Here is a 22,172-nt window from a genome sequence, read left to right as displayed (position 1 = left end):
TGTGCTGTATACTTGAAACTAACACTTTAAATCAACTATACTTCAATAAAATAAAATTTAAAAAATCTTACAATTTTATTTGTCAGTTGTGCCTCAAGAAAACAAGAAGGAGGAGGAGGGGGAGGAGGAGGAGGAAGGGGAGGGGGGAGGAGAGGGAGGAAAAGAAGAAGAGGGGGAGGGGAGGAAGAAAAGGAGTAGTATTAGTAAGAAACATGTCAGGAACTAGAGCTTATAGATAAAAGTAACCAGTGAAAATTTTTCAGTGTCAGGGTAACCAAAGGACTTTAAGAAAGGGCTGTTTAAAGTTTAGTATTAAGTCAATTATGTTGCTGAATTATAAACCCCCTCCATTTTCCCAAATCTTGGAAAAATCACACAATGTGTGAATTCACAGAAATCTTTGGGAGATTGATTGTTGGTCTTCCCAATAGATATAGGAAAGGGATCTAAGCCAACTTTATGTAAAATCAAAAGATGGGATGATTTCACTAACATTCGATTACATCTTATCATTAAAATGTAACACAGTGATCAAGGATTATTAAAATAAATGTGGCAGAGTGAATTGATGAGACCTTAAACTTATGTTTTGCTTTTCACTGCTCTGAAAAGAAACCTCCATGTTGATTGTTAGGGGTGGGTGTAAGGGAGCCAGATGTCATATCATAGTATGAATGTGGTCCGATGGTGCCCAGCACTGTAAGTATGTGGATAGGACACCAGTAATAAGATTTGAAATGTATGGAGCTAGAAGCTAATCAGTGGAAAATTCTTCCAATCATCAGAAGTGTAAAAGGTAAGTGGAATGTGGACTGTTTTGTTCTCATCAATCCCTGGTCAAAATGGAAATTATTCAATAATGCAGCATATACAATTACAAATGTACCATTTTTTCTTTTTTTTTTTTTTGGTGTGAACACATGAAAAATAATTGATCAGAATTTCCATTTCTAGGGCAGCAATACTACAAACCACAAGTGTATGTGACTGTGTATGAAAGCACATAATTTATGCAACTATCAATAATTCAAAACAAATTTGAATAAAACCTCAATCTAAGCATGAGAAAACATCAGAAAACCCAAATTTAGAGGCATTCTACAAAATAACTGGCCAGTACTCTTCAAACGTGCCATTGTACCTAACAACTAAATGCAGTGTAGGGTCCTGAATTAGCTCCTGTTCAAGAAATAGAACATTAGTGGGAAAACTGGTGAAAATAGAATAAGTCCTTCAGTTTACTTAATATTACTATACAAATGTTAATTTCCTAGTTTTAATCATTGTACTAAAATTATTTAAGATGTTAACATTAGGGGAAGCTGTATGAAGGGTACATGGGATCTTTCAGGACTATTTTTGCAACTTTTCTGTAACCCTTAAAAATAAATTTTTTTGAACAAATTTGATCATCCATGATAGAGGTAAGGCTGAATTATCTTTTAATTCTGTCTATGGAAAATGATATTTACAAAATCATTGTCACAGCAAGAGGACATCAGAACTATGCAGCCAAAAAAATGAGAAAAAATATCATTAAGCATGTCAGGCAGTTAGTTAATAAAAATATAATTTTCTGGACTTTGTGATCTTTGTGGCAATTAGATTTTTTAATTTTATTTTTTATTTTATTCAAGTACAGTTGATGTACAATATTATATGTTACAGGTGTACAATACAGTGATTCACAATTTTTAAAAGTTATACTCCATTTATAGTTATAAAATATTGGCTATATTCACTGTGTTGTACAATATATCTTTTTTTAAAATATCTATTTTATTTATTTATTTGGTTGCGCTCGGTGAAATACAGTGAAATGCACAAATCTTAAGTGCGTATCCACTGAGTTTAAGAATGTCTGCCCAGCAGACATCCGCTAGGAGGAAGGCATTGGGGAGCATCAGCAGAAAGTTCCCCTCAGGGGCTTCTGGGACTTTGCAGTATTTGCACCTGACATTGCTGCAGTGAACTGGACCCAGAGCAGGAGAAGCGGAAAGAGATGCGAGAGGCAACCTGGGAGTCAAGAGGGATTCCCCTTGGGAATGATCTGACTACTCCTTTTTCTGTTCATCAGGTTCTTGGGATTTGCAAGGGGCAGGAATGGAACCAGGAAATGCTCAGTAAGTGTATGTTAAATGGATGGATGAATCAATGAATGAAGGAGTGAGCACCTGCCTGCCACAGAAGTCTTCTTTCGTCACTCGTGTCTTCTTGGAGCCTCCTCTAGCTTTGCAGGAAGGAGCAGATCAGGGGCATGACTCTTGGAGTCCTGTCCAGGAGAGGAATCCTGAGTGAGCAAAGGCTGTGAACCCTACATATCCTCCTCCCATCCCCTCACACACCTCCAGAGGGCGCTGAGTGTTTCTGCTTGGTTTGTTTCTGTCTTTCCCCTCATCTTTAATAGCATTCAACTGAAACATCACCTGCATTCATTGCGTCTCCCTTTTCTACACTAAACCCTTGAATAAAGCAAGTAGGACAGAAATCAATACAGCTAATCATAACAGCCAACTCTCTCTCTCTATATATATATTTTTTGGCCTTGCTGCACAGCATGCGGGATCTTAGTTCCCTGACCAGGGATCTTAATTCCCTGACCAGGAAAACTGTGCCCCCTGCAGTGGAGGTGCAGAGTCTTAACCACTGGACCACCAGGGAAGCTCTAACAGCCAACTCTTTTTCTTTTCTTTTCTTTTTTTTTAAATTTATTTATGTTTTGGCTTCTTTGGGTCTTCGTTGCTGCGTGCGGGCTTTAGTTGCCAGCGAGTGGGGGCTACTCTTCGTTGTGGTGCGAGGGCTTCTCATTGCAGGGGCTTCTCTTGTTGCAGAGCATGGGCTCTAGGCGTCCGGGCCTCAGTAGTTGTGGCGTGTGGGCTTCAGTAGTTGTGGGTTGCGGGCTCTAGAGTGCAGGCTCAGTAGTTGTGGCACACAGGCTTAGCTGCTTCACAGCATGTGGGATCTTCCCAGACCAGTGCTTGAACAGGTGTCCCCTGCATTGGCAGGCGGACTCTTAAGCACTGTGCCACCAGAGAAGTCGCTGAACATCCAGCTCTTCTACAGTGTCTACTATGTGCTAGTCTCCGTCTCAAATTTCCTACCTATTTAATTAATTTAATACTTAAAAAGGTAGGTGTATATTTTATCATGCCATTATGCAAGTGAGTTACCAGAGAGGTTTAGTAACTTGCCCAGGGCCACCCATCTGGTAAGCAGTTCAGCTGAGATTTGAACCAGGAAGTTCACGCTAAGAGCCTATGCACTGAAACACTATACCTTTTCTTTGGCATGTACAATACATGTGTGTGTTAACTTCATTGAAACAGAACATAAAACACAGTCAAGTGCGCAAATCAAGTGTGTGACTCAGTGAATTTTCACAAAGTGAGCACACCTGTGTAATAGCAACCCCCCCAAAGAACAGAACACTACCCGCCCCCCAGGAGATCCCAACATACCCCACTCCAGTCTCTACCCCTTCCCCACCAAGGGAAACACTCTCCTGAATTCTCTCACCTCTCTTCTGGGGGTTTCTTCCTTGTCTGTCTATTTTAATCACACTGTATTTCAAGTATCGTGGGGTCTGCTGCTAAAGTTAAAAGTATTCTGTTTTGCAGGAGTGGAGGTCAGGGTGGTGGAGGGAACACATTCCCTAGATAAGAGAAATGACTGAGGGTGGGAAAGTTAGGGGCAGTTCTCCATCTCCCCTCATTCTCTTTGCCAGTAAGTGTGAGGCTCTGCTGTTTTCTCCATCCTTCTCTCCCAGGACTACATCTCCCAGCAGGCTGTGCTCTGACAGCTCTCGGATTTAAATAGGATTCTGGGCTACGCTTAGAGCCAGGCTGTTGCTGAACACCCAGGAGCGAGAGGAGCTGGAGGAAAGAGAAGCAGCAAGAAGCAGCCAAGAGTTGGAGCCAGAACAGGAGAAGCCCGAGCCAGAGTTGGAGTCAAAGTTGCTCTTGGTAAAGCAGCAGCAACTAAAGAAGTTGAAAGATGCTGGTTTTCTTGGGACTGCTCACCTCCTTCCTTTCTTTCCTGTATGTGACAGCTCCATCCATCAGGTTTGTCTTAATTCAGTAACTCATTCAATAGTTTACAAAGCCCTGAATTGGGAGCCACGGAGCTTGTAAGAAGATGAGTTCATAGCTGCTGAAGGAAGAGAAAGGGATGGAGGCCAAGGGAGAGAAAGTCAAGGCAGGAAAAGCAGGAAGGAAGGAGGTAGTTATGAATACTGTGGTGGAAAACGAGAAGGAAGCACCTGGGGCTGGGAGAGGAGGGGCGGGTTTGAATTCTGATGCTAGTGGAAGGCTGAGTGGATGACTCTGGTAAGTAGCTTGACAGACATCTTATGGGGGAGTCCTTGCTCTTTCACTCCATTCCCTTAGGTTCCTCTGAAGGTCTCCCTTTCTTCATTGTCCCTAGTCAAGGTGGCCCTGCTGTGTTACGGTGGGTGGTCATTGCCGAGGGACTCAGTTGTTAAGTACCAGGCATCTGGGGAAGGGAACAAATTCTCTTCCCTTTGAGACTACCCTCAACTAACGTTTTGGGTTGGCTCTTTTGCTGTGGGATTTCTGGAGATGTCAAAGAAATGTGTGTTATGAGTAGAGAACTTTTAAATTATTGATGATAAAGAAGGTTAAATGGACATATCAGAGACAGAGTGTTGCTCTAGGTCCCGCCATAGAAACCTGGGTTTGGGTTCCAATTTTGCCACCATGAGCAAGTGACTTGAACTTCTCTGAGCCTCAGCTTTCTCCACTGTAATGTGGGGATAATAACAGAGTGGTTGAGAGAATTAAATTCCCTTGGAAAACGCCTAGCCTAGTGCTTGGCAGTTGGATGATGCTCAGGTAATGTTAGTTTTACTTCCTCCCGTCCTATTTTTGGGAACTTATCAAGTCAACTCTATGTAAAAGGAGGCTCTCTGCACAGAGGTCTGAACAAGGGAGGTTTTCTCTCTGTGCATTGATGGCGAGTATGAAATCTCTAGTGGGATGGCAGAATATTCTTGCTCTCTAAAACTGGAGAGGCAGCCCAAGAGCCGTATTTCTATATGGGACCCTGGAGGTGCTGTTCATCAGTTACTCACCAATGATGCTTATTGAAGGTGAGGGCTCAGGACCACTGATTCCACTAATGCCCATCCCCCTCGTGTTTTTAGGGCAGGATAGAGAAGGAAGATGACCTCTGGGAACCTCTAGAGATAGGAGCGAGGTATCTTTGTTGTTTAACAAGGAACCATTGGCCCTGGCTCAAGAGAACTTATTCTATTTGCCCAGATGATCATTTGTAGCTTCCGGGCACGTGACCTCCCAACCTGAGCTGATAAGCAGGAGACTGCCTTGCCCACTAGGGAGACGCTGTCCCCTGAAGATTAGCTTCTTTAAGTCTCCTGACAACAATGAAAAGAAATCCCTCTTTGAGGCTGGGTGGATTTTATGTATCTCAGTATGGGGGTGGAAAGGATGGTGCATAAATGTTTTGTTTCTCTTGCCTGTAGGAAGTTCTTTGCTGGTGGGGTCTGTGGAACAAATGTGCAGCTTCCCGGGAAGGTGGTGGTGATCACCGGTGCCAACACAGGCATCGGCAAGGAGACAGCCAGAGAGCTTGCTCGCAGAGGCAAGTCCTTCCTTTCCATTTCCACAGGGCAGCACCTCCTGTCTTTCTCACTAGGAACTCTACTCACGTTCCCTTTTCTTTCCTCCTGGGCTTAGAAATTCTGGTCAGGAACTCAAGGAACCTGGGATTCAAGTCCAGCTGTGACACCAACTTACTCTGTGACTTAAACTTTCCTTCCTTCCTGCTCCTTCTCTATTATATAAAGTAAGGAAAACAATGATGTCCGTGTATAATATTGGTCAGGTCAGTTATTCTAAAAGGAGATCCTAAGCCATGTTAAATATCAGGGTGTAAAAACCAGGGTTCCCAGCCTGGGGTTAAGCTGATAGCAAGGAGAATCTGGAAGCGGCAATTTAGCCACTCGCTGCTTTAGGGATGGTGTGGGGAATGCTCTGTCCACCAGTCCCAAACTCACTTACTAGACTCTTCTTCAGCCCAGGGTCTGACCACATTGCTGTCTGTTTGTTTTGGCCCCAGGAGCCCGAGTATACATTGCCTGCCGAGATGTACTGAAGGGGGAGTCTGCTGCCAGTGAAATCCGAGCTGATACAAAGAACTCCCAGGTGCTGGTACGGAAACTGGACCTATCTGATACCAAATCCATCCGAGCCTTTGCTGAGGGCTTCCGGACAGGTGAGGCCCTGAGGATTGGCTAGAAAGGCAGGAAGCTGGGTGTGGGAGTGGCTGCTCCACTCTGGACCAACTCTGACCCTTACATCGGACCCATCATGGATTCCACTGCACAGGTTCTGCCACGCGAACCAGCAGGGCAGGGAATTGGCACGGGGATGGTGGGTGGACAGGCTGGGCAGGATCCTTATCATCTTGCCTCAGCAGTGGGAATGTTGGAGGTGACAGCTCCCTGCCTGGGCTTGTACCTTGGCATCGAGGTGTGGCCCTGATGCCACTCTCTTCTTTCATCCTGAGAATCAAATTTCTGTGGCCATAAGCACAAGAGGAAGTTGTGCTGCTGCAAATATTCTTCTGTATCTTGGAAAATGACCATCTTCTATCAAGGACTATGAAATCCATGAGGGACAGGAACCATGTCTGTCTTATTTTACCACTGTATGCCCAGTGCCCAGCCCAGCTCAGAGTCAGTACTAAGTACACATTTGATGAATGAATGGATGAATGAATGAATGGTGTCCAGGAAGATAACAGCAACTAAAATTAGAAACCCAGGACTTTCCTGGTGGCACAGTGGTTAAGAATCCGCCTGCCAATGCGGGGGACACGGGTTCGAGCCCTGGTCCAGGAAGATCCCACATGCCGCGGAGCAACTAAGCCTGTGAGCCACAACTACTGAGCCTGTGCTCTAGAGCCCGCGAGACACAGCTACTGAGCCCGTGTGCCACAACTACTGAAGCCTATGCACCTAAAGGCCGTGCTCCGCAACAAGAGAAGCCACCACAATGAGAAGCCCACAGACCGCAATGAAGAGTAGCCCCCGCTTGCCACAACTAGAGAAAGCCCGTGTGCAGCAACAAAGACCCAACCTAGCCATAAATAAATAAATAAATAAATACATTTATATATATTAAAAAAATTAGAAACCCAATGACAGTGGCTACTGAATATCACTGAGATAGGTCCAAAGGCAAGGAACAAACACTCAGGACTGGCAGCTAGCTGACTCCTTGCTAACCACATGGTCTCCTTGGTTGTGCTCTTTAGAGGAAAAGCAGCTTCATATTCTGATCAACAATGCAGGAGTGATGATGTGCCCATATTCCAAGACAGCTGATGGCTTTGAAACCCACCTGGGAGTCAACCACCTGGGTGAGTATCTTAGAGTGAGTGAAAAGCGAGGCATATGCCAGCATGTTCTCTGTAGGGATATCACCCTGTACCAGTGCTGAGAATCTCCACTGGTCCTCATAGAGACCAAGATTCTGCTAGACTGGAGATATTGGTTTTTCTTTCACTACCCCTCTCCTAACCAGTACAAAAAAGAGAGCTCATCCTACTCATACTGTTAAGAAACCCCAAACTTAGGAGATACCAGGAAGAAGAATGTCCTTCTTGAATGGGACTGTGGTAATGCAAGACTTGCCAAGCAGGGTCAGGAGTGGGGGTGCAGAAGTCCGTGTTTGGCTGGAGGGGGGGTCATATCTATAACTGAGGACTGAGCAAGCAAGGGTTGGTCCATCGTGGAGGCAGACCTTGAGGACCTGAGGTATGAGAGAGGCTAGTGTTCAGAGCTCGAGGCGATGGCTCCTGTGAGGGGATCACAGAACAGGTTCTCTGATCCTCGGCAAAAGTTATTTCCCCTGACTATTCCATCCGTCCTTCTGTACCTGCCCACAGTTGTGTGATCATAACCAGACGGGGGATGTCAGAAGCCAGCAGTTGCTGCTGACCGGGTCAAGGACAGAGGAACAAATAACAACAGATTACGTATATATTGCCTTACCTGGAGTCCAGCTCTGGCCCTTGCCTTGAGGACTCCACTAACTCAGACTGACTGACCATTAGCACTAAGGTACTCATGGTGTCAACATGTTCACGCCCAGAAGATAGTGAGCTAATGATGAAGCCCTGTCATACATCAGCTCCCACACCCCGAGCCCAGGCTGCCGTTCCACTCTTGAATCTCCCCTGCTGGCTCTCCTCACAGGCCACTTCCTTCTCACCCACTTGCTCCTGGGGCAGCTGAAGGAGTCCGCTCCCGCACGGGTGGTGAACCTGTCATCAGTGGTCCACCACGCTGGCAAGATTCGCTTCCATGACCTCCAGGGTGAGAAGTCCTACAACCGGGGTTTTGCTTATTGCCACAGCAAGCTGGCCAATGTGCTCTTTACTCGTGAGCTGGCCAAGAGGCTCCAAGGTAAGTCTAGAGAAAGGGCCAGGGTTAAGACAGAAAAGCAGGGGCTTCAGTCCAGATTAGAGGTTCACAGAAACTTCTGAAGTCAGGATGTCAAACGTGCACATTTCAGTGGCAGCTCTGTGCACTTAGGAGAATGAGGTTATAAAACTGAGTAAAAACAGAGTCCTTGCCCTTGGGAAGCTTAAAACTGAACAGAGGTCAGGAACCTATAAACCTTATGTGCTTTGTCACATCTTATTTCATATTTATCATCTCATCTGATTTTTCACAACAACCTCTTGCAACAGGCGGAGTAGGTATTGTTTTCACTATTTTATGGGTCCACACTGAGGTCCAAAGAAGCTGCTGGCCCAAGATTATATGGCAAGTGAAGGAGTGAGCACTGTGCCATTTGCTGAGGTTTACAGGGTGAGCTGAGCTACAGAGCCGCCACTCACTGCCTGGAGTCAGGGTTTCAGATACTTGGGTGTGAGTTCTTGCTCTACCATATAGTAGCCACGTGTGTATACAAACATGTCCCTTTAACCTTCCTTGACTTCATCCCCTCAACTGTAAAATGAGGTGAGGCCACTCTTGATCCTATGATTCTGCGCTCCCCTGGAGTTTTTGCTGAGCTTCTGACAGTGACATCTGCGAATCTGGAGGACCATTTGCTACAGTGAATAAGCCAGAGTTTGGGGAAAATGGTATTTACTATCAGAATGCATAAAGTAGAAGAATAGGGTAATCATTTAAATGAATACTAATAATGACAACAATAATTGGGAGTTTGTGTGTGCCATATACTATCTGTACCTCAACTCATTTAATACACTATTCCTATGAGGTAGGTGCTATCATTTTTCCCCTCCCTACAAAAGAAGAGGTAGGTACAGATACCTTGAGAAACTTGCCTGAGCAAGATATGTTAATTCCGAGGCGAGCCAGGATTCAAATCCAGGCAATCTAGCTCAGAAGCCTATGCTCTTTACTCTTCATCGAGGTTCAGACCTTGGCCCTGCAACCAGCTAGGTGTGACCTTGGGCAATTTACTTAACCTGTCTGTGATGAGAACTCAGTTTCCTCAGCTGTAAATGGGCTTCTTAATATTACCTACCTCATGAACCTCTTTGAGAGTCAACTGAGATAACACATAGAACATGTAGCACAGCCCTTGTACGTAATAAGTACTAAGAATAGTGGAGACAGCAGGGGTGTCTTGGGGGCATGTTAACTCTCATCATTTCCATCAACACCTCTCAATCTACACCTCATTAAATGTGCTTGCCCGGCAAATGCAATTCACAACAAGGTCCTAGCTTCCTACCTTCTAACAGGATTGCCGCCCCGAAGACCCTCCAATAGAAATTCCAAAGATACCATTTAAGCCAAAGATTAAGATGACACTAAACTAGAAGGATGTTCAACCAAGCATTCCTTTTGGCGCATAGAAGGCTGAGAAGGCTATAGATCTTTCTGGATAAGATCAATTAATTACTCATGAGATTCTACCTGGCTAGAGGTGGTGTCTTCTGAACACTGGGGTTCAGTTTCCCAAGTCCCTTCTTCTCACTCGTGCATGTTGCTGCAGGAGATGAGCTGTTTCCCGGCCTCGGAGTGTGTCTCTGGTCTAACTGTGCCCTTTTTGCCCTAGGCACGGGGGTCACCACCTACGCAGTGCACCCAGGCATCGTCCGCTCCGAACTGGTCCGACACTCCTTCCTGCTGTGCCTGCTCTGGCAGCTCTTCTCCCCCTTCCTCAAGACGACGAGGGAGGGGGCCCAGACCAGCCTGCACTGCGCCCTGGCTGAGGGCTTGGAGCCCCTGAGCGGCAAGTACTTCAGGTGCGCAGAGGCCGCATGCGTTCTCCCCATCACCTGTGTGCCTGGGGAGGCATAGGACTCCCTGGGCTTTGCGCCCCCAGTGGCCAAGTTTGTGCCTGAAGGGGGAATCCAGGTTCACGTTGGGCCAGTAGACCAAATGCTGTTACTTTTCTAAGGAAACTTACATTTGAAACGTGGCAAAGGTTGGTTTTATGGCTCTGTTTCAAACCTGTGTGCCACATTTCCAGGTAAGCCTATGTAGAGCCTTTTTCTCTTCCTTGAAGCTTTTGACTGACTTCCTTCATGAATTTTTAAATGACACATAGCACGAAACTCCAGGGCAAAGTCACCTGTTCCTAGTGTGAACTCTGTCTCCCAAAGCTGCGAAGACTGGCACTATCTGTTGGAACATAAAAATAGACATTTTGGTGTTGAGGTTTATCACAAACTCAATGGGCAATCAGAGTCTGGGAATATAGGGAAGCCCAGGATTACATCTCTTCCCATTCCATGACTTGATCCAGCCCAGTCTGCTTTTCTGTCCCACTTTGTTCAAGATGGTTCACTGGTACACCATTTATTAGGTGAAGCATTGGAAATAGCCTCAGTGTCCAACAATAGGGGAATGGATAAATGATCATAGCTAATGTTGCTTGAGCTCTTACAACATGTTTGGCACTCTTCTAAGTTTTACGTGTATTAATTCATATAATCATCACAACTCTGAAAGGTAGATCGTATTATTGTCCCCATTTTACAGATGAAGAAACTGAGGCACAGAAAAAATTAGCTTGCTCAGGGTCATATAGTTTATAAGTGGTAGGCCTGGGGTTTAAACCCAGGCAGTCTGGCTCTAGAGCCGTGTTGTTCAGTGTGGTTGTCACTAGCCATATATGGCTACTGAGCACTTGAGATATGGCTAGTCCAATCTGGGACATACTGTACGTGTAAAATGTACACCAGATTTTGAAGACATAGTGAAGCCCATGATCCCAGTTTTATATAAAAGAAAGAGAAAGACTTTATATCTATATATACACAAACAGAGCAAAAAAGAGAGTAAGGAAAGCAATTAAATAATAGGTTTTTTGGGCTTCCCTGGTGGCGCAGTGGTTAAGAATCCACCTGCCAATGCAAGGGACACGGGTTTGAGCCCTGGTCCAGGAAGATCCCACATGTCACGGAGCAACTAAGCCCGTGTGCCACAACTACTGAGCCTGCACTCAAGAGCCCACGAGCCACAACTACTGAGCCCACACGTCACAACTACTGAAGCCTCCGTGCCTAGAGGCCGTGCTCCACAACAAGAGAAGCCACGACAATGAGAAGCCCGCTCACTGCAGTGGAGAGTAGCCCCCACTCACTGCAACTAGAGAAAAGCCCATGTGCAGCAACGAAGACCCAACACAGCCAAAAATAAAAACAAACAAATTAATTAATTAATTTAAAAAAAAAGAAACTCTTCTTTAAAAGACAAAATAAAATAATAGGTTTTTCTTCTTTATCAGTACTACATTTTCCAAGTGCTCTACAGGACTTTTATAATTAGAGAAAAACTTCTATTTATTTATTTAGGCTGTGTTGGATGTTCATTGCTGTGCACGGGCTTTCCCTAGTCGCGGTGAGCGGGGGCTACTCTTCGTTGCGGTGCGCCGGCTTCTCATTGCAGTGGCTTCCCCTGTTGCAGAGCACAGGCTCTAGGCGCGTGGGCTTCAGCAGTTGTGGCATGTGGGCTCAGTAGTTGTGGCACATGGGCTTAGTTGCTCCGCGGCATGTGGGATCTTCCCGGACCAGGGCTGGAACCCGTGTCCCCTGCATTGGCAGGAGGATTCTTAACCACTGCGCCATCACGGAAGCCCAAAACTTCTATTTAAAGAAAAACACCATGAACACTCTGCTCTGCCCCAGCCCCCCTCACCTGCTCACCCCAAAACAAAACAGGGGTGCTTAGTCGGGTTCATGGGGCACAAGGGGTCTGTGGATAGAATTTAAGGGGTCTTCGAACCTGGATGGAAAGATAATTTCATCTTTAGTTTCACTAACCTCCGTCTGAAATTTGCCATTTCCTTTGATTATGAATGTAGGAAGTGAACTGCAGTAGTAGTGATACCGGTGACTTTGTCCCCAAGAAAACTATAAATAATTTCATGTCACACTGCAATTGTTGCAGATACCTCAGGATGTCACTTCTGCTCACCAATACCTTGAAATCTGGTGGTGATTAGACCCAGTGCTAGCCCTTCTAATAGAACACATTACTATACCACACATTGTTTTTAAAATATTTTATACTGTATATAAGATAGATAACCCTCAAGGACTTACTGTACAGCATGGGGAACTCTACTCAGTATTCTGTGATAACCTATATGAGCAAAGAATCTAAAAAAGAATGAATATATGTATATGTGTAACTGAATCACTTTGAGGTACACCTGAAACTAACACAACATTGAAAATCAACGACACTCCAATAAAACTAAAATTTTTAAAAAGTCAATACAAAAAAGAAAAGGAAATATTTTAAAACTGCATTTCAATACAGTTAGTTTCTTTTTATCTAATGTATTTTATTACACATTAAAAAATATATTCTGAAGAAGAGGACATAAACTTTTCCAGACTGTCCATTTTCACTCCTGGATGTTCACCCCCTTTCTATGCCCTCCAGTGACTGCAAGAAGACTTGGGTGTCTCCAAGGGCCCGGAATAACAAAACGGCTGAGCGCTTGTGGAACGTCAGCTGCGAGCTGCTGGGAATCCAGTGGGGGTAGAGCTGGTGGAATAGGCACAGCTGTATCAGGCCCAGTCCACGCCATAAGGAAAGGGGACCGAGGAGAAGGCCCACCCTGCAGGATTGTCCTGGCTGGCTGCTGTTGCGAATCCTGCCCTGCTCTGATACTCCTGACCCTTCTAGAAATCTTCGCACACCCAACCCTCTCGTGAGGCTGGCTCATGGCACGAGACAGTCACACCTACAGAGTATTCTTCTCCAAGACTTGCAGCGTCGGCCACCCTCTCGGGCCAGGAGGACTGGGCAGATGCCAGGCTGGGCACGGGGATGGCAGAAGAACCTGGGAAATGGGTCAATTTCCTTACCGAGACCAGCTAGCACGCTCAGCTGAGGTGACAGGAGCATCAGCGTCACTTCTCTCCAGGGGCCATAGACTCAAAAACTCTTGACGGATCTCTTTCCTCTTTGAAACATTAATCTGGAGTCTGGACCAACTCAGGAAAATCTTGGCTCAACCTTGGTCGATTTTAGTTCCTTCCTCTGAGCATCCTGGAGCAACGATGTAAAGCTGGACCTTCCTGTTTTCTTTTTCCAGTACTTTTTAAAAAATTAAAAACAGATATTTTCAACTTTACTGAGATATAATTAACATATTGTGTAAGTTTGGACCGTCCCATTTTCAATGTAGATGGTTTCTTTTTCTAAAGAGTTCCCTTTTACCTCAATTTTTAGAGAAAATAAAGACTGCACATTCACCTTATTGCCTTATTTATTCTCTCAGGGTAGCAAGGGAGAAATGAAACCAAGTTGTTGTTTTTGTTTTGTTTTGTTTTGTTTTATTATTTATTTATTTATTTGGCTGCACCGGGTCTTTGTTGCTGCGTGTGGGATCTTTGTTGTGGCGTGCAGGATCTTTAGTTGCAGCATGTGGGATCTAGTTCCCTCACTGGAGACCAAACCCGGGCCCCCTGCATTGGGGGCACAGAGTCTCAACTGCTGGACCACCAGGGAAGTCCCAAAACCAAGTTTAATGAGTACTATCTCACCCTACCCACCCACCCATAACCTTCTTGTAATATCTCCTCTGGGTGCAGAGTAAGATGGTTCAGTTGAGTATTTTCTCCAGTTTCTTCCAGCTCTCACATTTGATTATCTAAGAAGTGATAGGAGTGACTTAAATTATACAGATGCTGAGCTTCACTATAGATTAAGCCCAGAGGTAGTAGAGGACTTCATTTAATTTGATACACAGATGCAGAAAAACCAAGCTCTGATAAACCCTCTGCCTAAAATCATAGCTCTTTTCTCTTTTGGCCTCCCTGCTCTCCTCTGCTGTGGCCTTGGGTGACCTATTTCTTGCCTTAAGTGCTGAAGTTCTCCAAGAAGAGCAGAGAGACATGCCAAATCTTTTAGCCAATTGACCCAAGAAGTTATGTTATTGCTTCCAGTTTGAAAGCATCCAAAGGGCATGTGGTGACAAAAATTCCTTTCCTTCCATAGCAATTAGACTTAAAAAACAAACAAAAACCCATTTTACTATGGAAATTTTCAAATAGATGAAAGTAAAGCAAATAGTATCATGAAAACCCCCACGTACCTACCTGTCACCCAGCTTCAACGTTGTTAACATTTTGTCAATCTTGTTTCATCTATTTCCCCCATAACATTTTTTTGGGGGTTGGGTATTTTATTTTTAAAATTTATTTATTTTATTTTTGGCTGCGTTGGGTCTTTGTTGCTGCTCACGGGCTTTCTCTAGTTGCGGCGAGCAGGGGCTACTCTTCGCTGTGGTGCGCGGACTTCTCATTGCGCGGCTTCTCTTGTTGCCGAGCACGGGCTCTAGGCGCGCGGCTTCAGTAGTTGTGGCTCATGGGCTTAGTTGCTTCACGGCATGTGGGATCTTCCCGGACCAGGGCTGGAACCTGTGTCCCCTGCATTGGCTAGGCGATTCTTAACCACTGCGCCACCAGGGAAGCCCAAATACAGTAATTTTAAACAAACGTTGCCAAAGGGGAAAGGGAAGGGGGAGGGACAAATTAGAAGTGTGGAATTAACATATACAAACCACTATATATAAAATAGATAACAACAAGGATTTACTGAACAGCACAGGGAACTATATTCAATATCTTGTAATAACCTATACAGGAAAAGAACCTGAAGCTGTACACCTGAACCTAACACAACATTTTATTTATTTATTTTTAAAATTTTAAATAAATTTATTTATTTTATTTATTTATTTTTGGCTGCTTTGGTTCTTCGTTGCTGTGCATGGGCTTCTCATTGCGGTGGCTTCTCTTGTTGCGGAGCATGGGCTCTAGGTGCGCGGGCTTCAGTAGTCGTGACACACGGGCTCAGTAGTTGTGGCTCATGGGCTCTAGAGCGCAGGCTCAGTAGTTGTGGCGCATGGGCTTAGTTGCTCTGCGGCATGTGGGATCTTCCCGGGCCAGGGCTCGAACCCATGTCCCCTGCATTGGCAGGTGGATTCTTAACCACTGCTCCACAGGGAAGCCCTAACACAACATTTTAAATCAACTGTAGTTTAATAAATAAAATTATAAAACAAAAACAAATATAGTCATTTTTATCAAATTGGAATCGTCTCTCTCTGGAACATCTTTTTCAGAGAACAGAATGCTAACAACATTCAAAAGATTGTTCTTTAAAATATATGGAATCCTTAGAGTGTGTGTGTTTGGAATTCTTTGGACTATTACATTTTATATTTTTTTGTTTGCCAGATTACTTGCTAGTACGATTGGCTTAATGAATTTCATCCAATTCTTGACTTGTATCAAATATCTGAAGTCTGAAATTTGAAAAACCTCTTTGTATTTTTTCTAAGAGACTCAGAGAGTTTGGGGCCAATTGCTGGGGGCAGGAGGCTGATAGCCTCAGTCTGGAGTACAGGGGCTGGGGAATGGCAACTGAGCAGGGCCTAGGACTCAGGACCAAGACAGAAGCTTGAATATAGAATCCTCAGAGTCTGTGAATGCTAGAAGGGGCCCATCTAACTTGGGGAGGCAGATGAAAGCAATCTGAGTGGGAATCTGACTCCCAAGAGGGAAGGACAGCCTAATGGCCTTAGGAACTTTGTAAGATGATGGCTGACCTTAAGGTCATGGGGTTTGGTGGAGAAATACTTCCTCTTGAGTTTTAGGGTGGGGGTTGGGGAAGATGGCGTTCCTTGTGTTATCACCTAACCCTGGTCTCTGGAAAACACAGAAATTGCCCCAATTCTGCTTCCCTAGTCATAACTTCCATACTGTAGATCCCCTCACTTCCTGAAGAATGACTCTACTTGAAACATGCCTCCTTTCCTGCCGTCCTAGGCAAGTGGCATAGCTTAACCAGTTCAAGGAGGTACAGGCTGGAGGTGGTTACTCCTGACCACAATGCTATGCTGCTTCTCATTGAAAGAAGTCTGTGAAATATTATTTGGCCAGGGAAAATATTTTAAATTGGAAGTTTTCTCTCCTATCAAATTTTCGGATGTGTTTATACCTAACAGCAGTGATGCCAACTATGGGAGAGCTGAGAAGCAAAGAATGCAAAAAAAACACAAAACAAAACAAAACAAACAAAAAAACCCAAAGAGGTGTGGGTATTGATTTCACATTTTGTTGGTATTTTCGGGCTATCAAGCAATCATTGTTTTCCTTTCTCCCTTGTTCAGCTTCCAGACTCCGTCACTGCTCGTGGCCTTCGGGTGCTCCCATGAGACAGCCTCCCTCAGCACTACTCCTCTTTTGGAATCCTCTCATGCTCAGGCTTCATCTTGCTTCTGTGTAGCTCCCTGCCCAGCACCAAAAATGTTGTCTCATATGTTCAGCCTGGGCAAGGAATACGTACCAGCCTTGGCCTCTTGCTATGTTTCCTGAAGGGACTTGCCCCAAGGTCACCACCACAGGGAAAGGTCTTGGCTCAGCACAGACAAGGCTGGGAATCCAGTGACTGAGTCACCCTTCCACCTTCCCATCTCTGCTCCTTAGATTCTCCCATGACCACAGAGCCATTTTCCTTCCAGTCTGTCTGTGCTATGGATATGGCTTCCAGGCTTCCTGGCTTCCTGGAAGAGTGCTCCTTACAATACAGGAGACAAAATCATGGATGAAGGCACAGGAATGACAGTCACCGTGGATTTCTCTGCTCCTAGGTGTCTCTCCAGCTGCCCCAGGTCACTGCCTTCACTATTCCTGGTTTCTGTTATGCTTTGAGACTCTCAGCTAGCCTAGCGCAGGTGAGGAAAATCTTTCCCTTTGGCTCCACCGAGATTGGCTTACATTTCTTAAAAAGAAAAATTGTCTGGGAAACTAAAGGGAAAGGAAATCAAAGAGACATATGAAAACTGAGAAGCAAACAGTTCCAGACCACAGATTACCTAAGCGATGACTAGCTGCCACAGATTACCTTAGCTGGCACTTGGTCCTTGTCCAATTCAAGTCTGTGCTATGTGTCACCATGCCTTCAAGCCCTGGAGGATCTACCTTTTGTGTTTGGCCTCTTTTACAAGACAGACACCCACTTTGAGCAATCTTAGGCCAAAAAAACCATGGAATATTTTGCTCATAAATGCAAAGAAGGGTTGAAACTGAGAAGTGGGAAAGGGCAGGGAAAGATCTCAGAAATAACTAGAACTCAAGAATCAAGAATCACCACACTCCTATATATGTGCCTTTCTCTGGATGTGGGCTTCATTTCAGAGTAAATGGCAAAACACTTGGCTGTTGAAAACTCTCAAGCTTTACACCTTGTGGTTTTTACCATTGAAGAGGCACTGAAGCTATTTTCTATTTTTAGTATTTAAAGAATCTCAGGTTTAGGGCTTCCCTGGTGGCACAGTGGTTGAGAGTCCGCCTGCCGATGCAGGGGACACGGGTTCGTGCCCCAGTCCGGGAAGATCCCACATGCCATGGAGCGGCTGGGCCGGTGAGCCATGGCCGCTGAGCCTGCGCGTCCGGAGCCTGTGCTCCACAACGGGAGAGGCCACAGCAGTGAGAGGCTGAGAATTTGGACATTATTATTATTATTATTATTATTATTATTATTATTATTATATATTTTTGGCTGCACCACACGGCATGCAGGATCTTCCCCGACCAGGGATGGAACCCACACCCCCTGTGTTGGGAGCTTGGAGTCTTAACCACTGGACTGCCAAGGAAGTCCTAATTTGGACTTTATTCTGAGGGCTACAGGAAGCCTCAACTACTACCCAAACTTGGTAACATCTCTGCTTCTACTTTTCCCCCTGACTAACCTGTGTTCCATTCTGCAGCCAAAGTGACTTAAAAATTTGTCACGTCACGTCACTCTCTTGCTTAGAACATTTTGGTGTCCTTCTATTATCCAATGGGTTAAATCCCAAACTCCTTAACAAGCTTATGAGACCCCACATAACCTGGTCACAGCACGCTGACCAGGCTCCAGCCTGATGCGATTTCTTTGATTTCTCTCAGTTGGATACTCTGTTGTCTCTGGACCCCTTTCTCCCGCTACTTGTATCCTGAGCATCATGTCTGCTGGGAAGACTTCATTGGTCTCCCTCCAGTCTGTATTCAGTACTCCTCCCATGAGCTCTCATTTACACCCTGGACATCCTCTCAATAATTAATATATGAGACAATAGCAAGTGACCGGGCATCTGCTATGACTCTGTAAACTCCAGCATACAGCTCACAATATAATCTTAATATTTGTTGAATAAATAAGTGAACAAAAAATAAAATAGGAGATGTAGTCAATGTCTTCTACGATCACTTCTAGCTCTAAAAAATACATAGTTCTTTGTAGGTGCTGTCTGATGCAGGTGACTTAGGAACAGTTCAATAATTTACTTTTAAAAAGATAGTGGGAGTCAAATTTCTATTCATTGAGTTCCTATTTCCATTAAATTGGAGTAACTAGTATATTGGATTTTTTCCCTCAGCTCAAAGGTTCTTAAAATATCAATACAGAAATGAAAAGGATCTTCTCAGCTTTTCTTTAAATGTGTTCAATCTTGCCCATTTTCCCTACAAGCAAAGAATGTTTTTCTCTCTAAGGAAATGACTTCTATACTGGTAGTTTCCTTAAATGAACTATTTCCATTAGTTCAATCCAATTAAAAAATTCAGCTAAAGTTTACTGACAGCCCATCATGTGCCAGGCTCAGTCCTGGGGATATAAATAAGGCATTTGAACTTATAGTCATTTGACCAGCTTACAGTCTGGAAAAAGACTCTTGAGCAGATAACTTAAAAATGTTTCATTTTGTCAACTATTTCTGGTTCAGGACATGCTATATTCTTTACAGTTTAATTCAAAAATCTTTATTTACTGGTAAATAATGTGCAAGTAATTTGTGGGTGAACTCAAAGGTGAGCAAGAGATGATCCTTGCCTTCGAGGAGCTTATGGTCTATGAAGTAACAAAAGGACAAGTAAAAAAATGACTGTCAGGAAGGCAGAATAGGGGAGTTTTAAGAGACACAGAAGGGTTAAAGGAGTAAGAGTCCACATCCACGGGGCGGGAGCAGAGAAGGAAGCGGGGAACCAGAAAACAAAAATGTTCTCAGCAGAAGTGCCATTTGAAAAGGGCCCTGAAGTACTGATAGAATTGATGTAGGTGCCTTATGTAAATGGAATCATATATTATTTATTATTTGTCCTTTTGTATCTGGCTTATTTCACTTAGCATAATGAAAAGACAATTTTTATGTAATCAAAGGTATTGCTCATGAGTTTTAAAAATACACTGTAACACGGCTTCCCTGGTGGCACAGTGGTTAAGAATCCGCCTGCCAACGAAGGGGACATGGGTTCCAGCCCTGGTCTGGGAAGATCCCACATGCCGCGGAGCAACTATGCCCATGCGCCACAACTACCGAGCCTGAGCTCTAGAGCCTTCAGGCCACAACTACTGAAGCCCGTGTGCCTAGAGCCCGTGCTCCACAAGAAAAGTCACTGCAGTGAGAAGCCCGCGCACTGCAACGAAGAGTAGCCCCTGCTCGCTGCAACTAGAGAAAGCCCGCGCGCAGCAACGAAGACCCAATGCAGCCCAAACAATTAATTAATTAATTAAAATAAATAAATAAATAAATAAATAAAATACACTGTAACAAAAATAAAAGGACCATCAAAACCTAGAAAAACATGTTTGCAACATATATGACAAACAAAGGTCAAATGCATTACGGTGGTTACCAGGGGCTGGGGACAGTGGGGGGACGGATAGAGAGTTAGTGCTTAATGGGTACAGAATTTCAGTTTGGGAGGATGAAAAAGTTCTGGAGAGGGACAGTGGTGATGGCTGCACAACAGTGTGAATGTATTTAATGCCACTGAACTGTACACTTAAAAATGGTTAAAATGGTAAATTCTTTGTTGTTGTTGTTATGGGCACTTTAACCACAATAATGACGATTAAGTGTTTCAAGGATCCTTGGGTTTGTATCTGCTTAGAAAGACTTCCCATGCCTGAAGATGATAGAGTTGTTTATTCTTCTAGAAGTATTGTTTGTTAATATGGAGTTGGTAGGAGAACCAACTTTTGCATAGGTGTTTGAGGTGAAGAAAAGAGGCTTCTGCAACAGTCAGGGGAGAAAGTGACAAGGACCTGAAGTAAGGTGATGCAGTGGAAGGGCCAGTGTCTTCCGACTGGGAAAGTAGGATGAAAGGATTTGGCTTTCAATGGGATATACGCATGGTAGGTACCAGAATGTTTGTTGATTGAGAAGGGAACAGAAAGTCAATACAGAGAACCCCTGAGGTTTCTAACCCAGGCAGCATGCACAACAGTAATAATAACATTAATGGATTGATACTAATATTCACTGACACAGGAAGATTAGGTTTGTGGGTGGAATAGGATGTGTTCCATTTTGGACATGCTACTATTTTTAGAGGCAGGCAGGTCAGCCATCTGGGTGAGTTCCAGAAAGCAATGAAAAGGTGGATCTGCTGTGGAAAAACGTTAAGGGGGAAAAATCTGACTTGGAACTCAGCCAATCAAGATGATTGCTGAAGCTATGGGATTGTATGGGAGAGTATAAGAGTGTCAAGAGAGAATGGATAAGACCTTGAAGAATTTTAGCCCTTCAGTGGGACGAAGAGGAAGTATAGCCAGAGCAGCAAATAATTTGTAGAAAAGGTACTTGAAAGGGGCTTGACGAAAGGGCTTTAACAACAGAAGACTGGAGGGTTGGGGTAGCAGAGGTGGTTAAAGAGTTCCAAGCAGAAATAAGAATGTGAAGAAATAGCAAGCAGAAAAGCACTCCACCAAAGAAGCCCTTCGGTAAACCAGACGTTGAATAAATTTGTTGTAGAATCGGAGGTTTCAAGGATGGGTTAATCAACATCATTACCGTGGAAGAGAGGATGATGACCAAGAACAGGCCATTTCCCTCAGGGTCACTGTGACTATTGATATTTGGTTGCTTGAGCATGAAAAGTCTGACAGCATTTGATCTACTTCACTTAAGCTCCAGCCAAAGATATCTGGTAAATTTGGAATGTCTCAGGTTTCTAAACATAGTCAGTGTCCTCTATCCTAGGTTTCGGTTGGGTGTTCCAATTTCCTTTGTTGTGATGCATCTTTGTGCCAGATCCCCAACAGGTGGTTTTCAGGTCTACTTTCATCATTACTTTTTTTTTTTTCTTTTGCGGTACGCGGGCCTCTCACTGTTGTGGCCTCTCCCATTGAGGAGCACAGGCTCCGGACGCACAGGCTCAGCAGCCATGACTCACAGGCCCAGCCGCTCCGCGGCATGTGGGATCTTCCCGGACCGGGGCACGAACCCGTGTCCCCTGCATCGGCAGGCGGACTCTCAACCACTGCGCCACCAGGGAAGCCCTCATCACTACTTTTTGTTTGTTGTGTTTGTTTTTGAAGTTTTATTTTTTTAAATGAGAAATTGGATGAGATCCTGTTTCTGGGGAAAGGTGATAATGGCAGCAATGTTACTGTCCATGGTTCAAGTATCATACTGCACATGCGTGCTGTCAGAGGGTGGCAAAAAAACTATCTAAGCCCAACTTGAGTTCTACTTTCCCCAAAGACCCTACACCTGGTTTCAAAGAGTCACAGTTTGGTTGCTATTAAAAAGATACGTAGAATTAACAGCTTGAAAAAAAACTACAGAGTTCCATTTTTCATTCTCAGCCTGGCAAAGACATACAAAGTTTGATAACTGTGGGAAAGCAGG

General features: G+C 44.4%; 1 protein-coding gene across 1 annotated transcript; it reads left to right on the top strand.

Moving 5' to 3' along the window:
- Window positions 1-3,871: 3,871 nt before the first annotated feature.
- On the top strand, window positions 3,872-13,640 carry RDH12 (retinol dehydrogenase 12). Its single transcript, XM_060098041.1, has 7 exons — window positions 3,872-4,061; window positions 5,501-5,619; window positions 6,097-6,252; window positions 7,297-7,401; window positions 8,240-8,449; window positions 10,083-10,272; window positions 12,923-13,640. Exons 1-7 carry the CDS (start codon window positions 3,994-3,996, stop codon window positions 13,023-13,025), a joined length of 951 nt encoding a protein of 316 aa, XP_059954024.1. The 5' UTR covers window positions 3,872-3,993; the 3' UTR covers window positions 13,026-13,640.
- Window positions 13,641-22,172: the final 8,532 nt, after the last annotated feature.

This window comes from Mesoplodon densirostris, chromosome 4 (assembly GCF_025265405.1).
Source record: "Mesoplodon densirostris isolate mMesDen1 chromosome 4, mMesDen1 primary haplotype, whole genome shotgun sequence".
Taxonomy (NCBI): domain Eukaryota; kingdom Metazoa; phylum Chordata; class Mammalia; order Artiodactyla; family Ziphiidae; genus Mesoplodon; species Mesoplodon densirostris.
The sequence above is the reverse complement of the archived record's forward strand: the minus strand, read 5'-3'. Positions and strand labels throughout refer to the sequence as shown.